The sequence below is a fragment of the Rattus norvegicus genome, chromosome 7 (assembly GCF_021556685.1).
Source record: "Rattus norvegicus strain SHRSP/BbbUtx chromosome 7, alternate assembly SHRSP_T2T, whole genome shotgun sequence".
NCBI classification, from domain to species: domain Eukaryota; kingdom Metazoa; phylum Chordata; class Mammalia; order Rodentia; family Muridae; genus Rattus; species Rattus norvegicus.
The window spans coordinates 12,620,751-12,626,750 of NC_141540.1; the positions used below are offsets into that span (position 1 = coordinate 12,620,751).

The 6,000-nt window shown below is 41.5% G+C and overlaps 1 protein-coding gene across 17 annotated transcripts in view; it reads left to right on the plus strand.

Annotated features, from left to right (window-relative positions):
* Zfp77 (zinc finger protein 77) overlaps positions 1–4,037 on the plus strand; it is a 46,332-nt gene extending 42,295 nt beyond the window's left edge. For all 17 annotated transcript variants that reach the window (XR_015623688.1, XR_015623687.1, XR_015623685.1 and 14 more), the window contains one exon: positions 1,861–4,037. Coding sequence is in view for 5 of the 17 variants with exons in the window: in XM_087555282.1 (XP_087411408.1) it covers positions 1,861–1,894 (34 nt within the window). In the remaining 12 variants the exon portion in view is untranslated. The remainder of the gene's footprint in view (positions 1–1,860) is intronic.
* Positions 4,038–6,000: the final 1,963 nt, after the last annotated feature.

Here is a 6,000-nt window from a genome sequence, read left to right on the forward strand (position 1 = left end):
CCATCTACCATAACACAGAAAAAGGACTCTGGACCTCCACATTGGTTCACTGGCTCTGGGCCCAAGAGTGCCCCAGGCAAACATAAAAGGCCTGACACTGTGTTCCTTAGGCTCCAGGTGAGTTGCAACTGTAACCAGGAAAGGGATGTTGATCTGAGGGATCCCATCCCTCATCCACTAAGTCACAGAGGTCTACATGAAGATCAGGAAACCAGGGGCCTGGGAGAGCTAAGTTGAAGGTAGAGTTGGCAATCTTCCCTGTTGAAGCATTAACAACCTGCCAGGTTAGAACCAGGAGATAGAAGGGCTAGTGGCTGCTACAGCAAAGCATGAGTAGCAAGCAGGCAGGATCAGGAGTGTTGGAGTCAGTTTCAGTGGATTGACAGGGTGTGGGGTGACCTTCCATTGTGGTAGTCTGTCTGGAAGCCTCTTCTGCTGGGACCCCAACTGGTATATCATCTCTTTCCTGGAAAGCTTAACATGGGAGTGGTGTATACACATCCAGATCCTGTCCACCTTAACAGCCATCAGTATGATCAGGATCACAGTGTGCTGTCCTTTCCAGCATGGTTCTAGAGTTCTGTAATTATGTCTCTTAATCCAGACTTCATCACCTGGTTCAAAGCAATGAGAATTAGGAGGGAGTACAGGCTCATAGATTTGGCAAATGTTTGGCCATATTTACTTTGCATCCTGTGAAGGGCCTGCATCACCTCCAGAAATCTCTGACGGTCATGTTCTGTAAGAATTTCAGATTGAAGATTAAGTAGGAGTGGAGGAGTTCTCCCACATAATATCTTAATATATCCAAAATATAGGGGGTATTTCTAGCTTTATATAAGGCATAGGGTAGAAGAGGCACCCAGTCTCCACCAATTTTTAGAGTTAATTTAGTTAAGGTCTCTTTTATGGCCTGGTTCATCCTTTCTACCTGCCATGAACTCTGGGAATGATAAGCTCTATGTAGTTTCCAATCCGTCTTAACAAGTGACTATCTTACTGAGAGACAAAAGCTGGTACATTGTCAGAGCCCAGCAAAGAGGGAAGTCCATACCTGGGGATGATATATATTCTCCAGGAAATTCTTGGCCACCACAGTGGCTATGCCTCTCTTGGTAGGGAATGCCTCTACTCAGTCTGAACAGGTATCTACAAGGACTAGAAGGTACCTATACCCACGCAGACCTGGCTTGTTCTCAGTGTAATCTATTTCTCAGTTTACACTTGGCCTTTGTCCTTGTAGCCTAGTTCCTGGGTTTCCTTGACCCATGGTTAGGGGCTTTACTATCTTTCAGGGGAAAGTAGGAAATGACCTCATTTATTAAAGATCCTAGGTGAAATATTTTTTTATGTGGCATTCCTCAGCAGTTCTTTAAGTTTTGTGTGAACCAGGTGGGTATTCTGATGAATCTATGTATAAGCTGTCTATCAAATTCTGAAGGAAGGATCACAGCCCATCTACTACATGGAACCATCCTTCTTGCTGATAAAGTCCTTGACATTTTGTTTGATCCTGTTTGTATTCTGGGCTGTAATGTGGAGTCTGGGGAAGCTCTGGAGGGTACCATGGCTCTGGTTGTGGAATCTAATGAAGCCTCTTTTGCAGCCATATTGGCTGGTCTGTTTCCTCTTACCTTCTCATCCATGCCCTATTGATGTCCTGTGCAGTGAATAATGGCTACCTTGAGAGGAAGCCATAATGCTTCTAACTGGGCCAGGATCTCAAGTCTATTTTTTATAGCCTTTCCCTCTACTCTGAGTAATCTCTTTCTTTATATGTGAGTTCATGTTCATGAGCTGTAGCAAAAGCACATAGGCTGTCCATGTAGATATTAACATTTTACCTCTTGCCTTTTCTAGGACCTTTTTCAAGGTGATTAATTCAGCTTTCTGAACAGAAGTCCCAGGTAATAAGGTCAAGACCCATATTTTGGAATCAAGAACCACCACCACCACTACACCTGCATTCCTGGTCCCACCTCTCATGAAGCCATTCCTATCCATAGGATGAGTCACGTCTATATTTGATCTGAGGATGTCCACTAAGTCTGGTCTCAGATTCTGGACATGTGTTCAGCACTATTGAGTTCTAATGCATGACATCCAGGTCTGGGTATGGAAGCAGAGTAGCCAGTTCAGTGCAGAGGCAGGGTGGTATCTAACGCAGGGTGGGTTGAGGAGCAAGTGGGTATTAGGTATCCAGTGGTCTAAAGGGTTTTTAGAACTACCTCAATGGCATGAAGGGTGCTTATAATCAGTTCTGGTCCCATGATGACCTTATCAGCATCCTTGACCAACAAAGCAGTGGCTGCCATAATGCATAGGCAGGCTGGCCACCCCCATTGTTAAAAACTTTTTCAGCTATTGCCGGGAGCCTAGTCATGTGCTTAACTTCAAATCCTTCCAGCAACTGGAGTTTTCAGCAGATGTCTGGTGCCACTTGATTGATGAATCATAGCAGACCGGATCTTGCCTCTGGATCCAGAGGTATATAGGTATGATAGATATCCAACCATCTCTTAAGAAATGAGAAATGACCCTGGAGTTTTTTTCCTTAACTTTGTATGACCTGTCCTACCTTAGACAAATTTGTAGGCCTTCTAGCAGCCTTTTGGAGACCCCTCATCAGAATCTAGCACTAGATCTTCAGCTTTTCCCTAACCATATGGCTGTCTGAATCCCAATTAGGCTGGACCAAGAGAAAAACCACATCAATATCAGCTTGTACAGTTGTAAATGGCCATTGGTACCCAGAGCAATTTCACTTGTTCTCATTCCTCAGTCGTGAAGAGTACCCACAAAAGCAGCTGACAGTTGTCCCAGTTATCATGAGTAACCATTAAAGTTTAGTATATCTATGAGGGCAGGGGGTTTCTCTGAGAACTTAGGGTTCTGCATCTTCTAGTTGTATAGATCAGTAGTGGAAAAGGGAATATGGGTCCTATATTGAGCCAGTTGCTCACAGGGTTAGTAAAGTCTTTACAGGGGGGATGGCATAGCTATGTGCCCTTCTGCCTCTCCTGGGCGGGGAGCTTCCTCTGCTATGTGTAGAGAAGGGGCATGTGCTGGGACATGGTAGTAAGAGAGTGGGAAGAAGCCTTTCTCGTGGAGACAGGACTGCTGGTTTAGGATCCTTCTGTGACTGTTTCCTTAACCTGCAAAACCACCATGGTGGGAGGAAGGAAAGTTTTCAGCAAAGGGGGAGGGCTGTTCACCAGATTCTGCCAGACAATGGGGTAGAGACCTGGCTAGGGTATCCAGAGTTTCTTCACACAATACTTTTAACCAAATAGATAGTAGGGAGGTGTAAAGTGCTTCCTTTCAGCCCTCCCACACTAAAAGCTGGCCATTCATTCCTTCAAAAGACAGTTGGTTTCCCTGATTGTATAGGTATTCCCAAACTCTACGCTAGGTGTTTGAAGTTCTTGAAGTGAGACTGGACTAGGTCTGGTGGGATGGAACTGGTTGTCTGCCCCATGGTTTTTCTCAAGAGAACTAAAATGAACAAATAAAACACAAGCCCCAAAACACCAAAACAAACCCACAGGGTTCCAGAAAAGAAATTGAAATGAAGGTGATGGTGGCTTATCCTGAGAACAGGTTCCAACAGTTAGGAATGTCCCTCAAGTCTCTTCCAAAACCTGTGCCAGACTGGAGCTCTCTAACTCCTGCTGGAGGAAGGCCAGAGGTGGTGGCCTATCCATGAAGTGGATTCCACTGGCTGGGAGCAATCTATCAGCTTCAACTAAGATCTAGGTTAGAGTGGAGCTCTCTATCTCCAACTGAAGGGGATCCAGAACACCCATGGAATCCCCTGAACAGAAGAGAGTTATTGGCCCATCCACCCTACCTCCCTTGGCCTCCAGGATGTCTGGACAAAAGAAAGGAAATCCACTCTTCACCAAACAAAGATGACTCAGAGCAATAAGAAGACAAGGATATATAACACACAGAGGTGCACCCCAACTCACAGACTGTCCTATGGTGACCCTAGCATGCTGGTTGTTTCTTAAGAATAAACATTCTTTGTTATGTCATACTATTTGAGTCTGGGGTCTTCCTTCAGTGATTTTCAAACCCTAACAATATCTTATCAGACCACCATGGATTAAAGCTAGACTTCACCAACAATAGAAACACTGGAAAGCCTACACATTCATGGAAACTGAACAACTCTCTACACAATGATCTCTGGGTCAGGTTAAAAATAAAGAAACAAAAGACTTCCTAGAATTTAATGAAAATGAAGGCACAAATTTATGGGACACAATGAAAGCAGTGCTATGGGGAAAGTTCATAGCACTAAGTGCCTCTATAAAGAAATTAGAAGGTTTTCATAATAGTAATTTTAAAGTACACTGGAACATCTAGAAAAAAAGAAGAAGCATACCAAACAGCAGCAGAAAATAATCAAAATTGGGGCTGAAATCAATCAGTTAGAAACAAAGAAAACAATGAGAAGAATCAAGGAGACCAAGAGCTAATTCTTGACAAAATGAACAAGACAGACAAATGCTTATCCAAACTAACCAAAAGACAGAGAGGCAGTGTTGAAATAAACAAATTCAGAAATGAAAAGGGAGATATAACTGACACTGAGGGGAAGAAGCCTTACTTCAAAAACCTGTACTCCACAGAACTAGAAAATTTTAATGAAATAGATAATTTTCTAGACGAATAGCTTATCAAAGTTAAATCAAGATCAGGTAAACTATTTAAACAGTCCCATAACCCTGAAAAAAATAGAAGTAGTCATTAAAAGTCTCCCAACCAAAAAAGCCTAGGAACAGATGCGACTTCTACCAGACTTTCAAGGAAAAGTTACTCCCCCCCCCCAATACTTCTCAAACTATTCTACAAAATAGAAATGGAAGGAACACTACCAAACTCATCCCATGAGGCCACAGTCACCCTGATACCTAAACCCCACAAAGACAAAAGAAAAGAACTTCAGACCAATTTCTCTTATGAACATAGATGCAGAAATACTCAATAAAATACTTGCAAACTGAATCCAGAAACACATCAATGATACCACCCATCAAGATCAAGTAGGCTTCATTCTAGGAATGAATTTATATATATTCAATATATAAAAATACATCAGCATAATCCTCCACATAAAGAAATTGAAAGAATAGAAATCACATGATTAACTCATTAGACACCGAAAAGCTGTTGAGAAAATCCAACACACCTTCATGTTAAAGGTACTAGAATAATCAGTGGTACAGGGCATATAACTAAACATTATCAAAACAATATAAAGCAAGCCAATAATCAACATTAAACTAAATGCAGAGAAACTTAAAACAATTCCACTAAAATTAGGGACAAGATAAGTCTGTCTACTCTCTCCCTAATTATTCAATATATTACATGAAGTTCTAGCTGAGCAATAAGACAACTAAAGGAGATGGAGGGCATATAAATTGGAAAAGAAGTCAAAGTATCACTATTTGCAGTTGATATGATAGAATACATAAGAAATCCCAAAATTTCTGCCAGAGAACTCCTACAGCTGATAAACAGCTTCAATAGGTGGCTGAATACAAACTTATGTCAAAAAATCAGTAGACCTCCTTTATACAAATGAAAAACTGGCTAAGAAAGAAATTAGGGGAACTAAGCCTTTACAATAGCCATGAACATCATAAAATAACGTGGGGTAACTCTAACCAAGCAAGTGACAGATCTGTATGACAAGAACTTCAAGTCCCTGAAGAAAGAAGTTGAAAAAAAAATCAGAAAATGAAAACATCTTCCATGCTCATGGATAGGTAGGATTAACATAATAAAAATGGCCATCTTACCAAAAGCAATCTACAGATTCAATGCAATCCCCATCAAAATCCCAACAAAAATCTTTTTAAATCTTGAAAGAGTAAGTCTCAATTTCATATGAAAAAACAAAACACCCAGTATAGCTAAAACAATCCTGAACAATAAAAGGATTTCTGTAGGAATCACCATCCATGACCTCAAGCTATACTACAGACC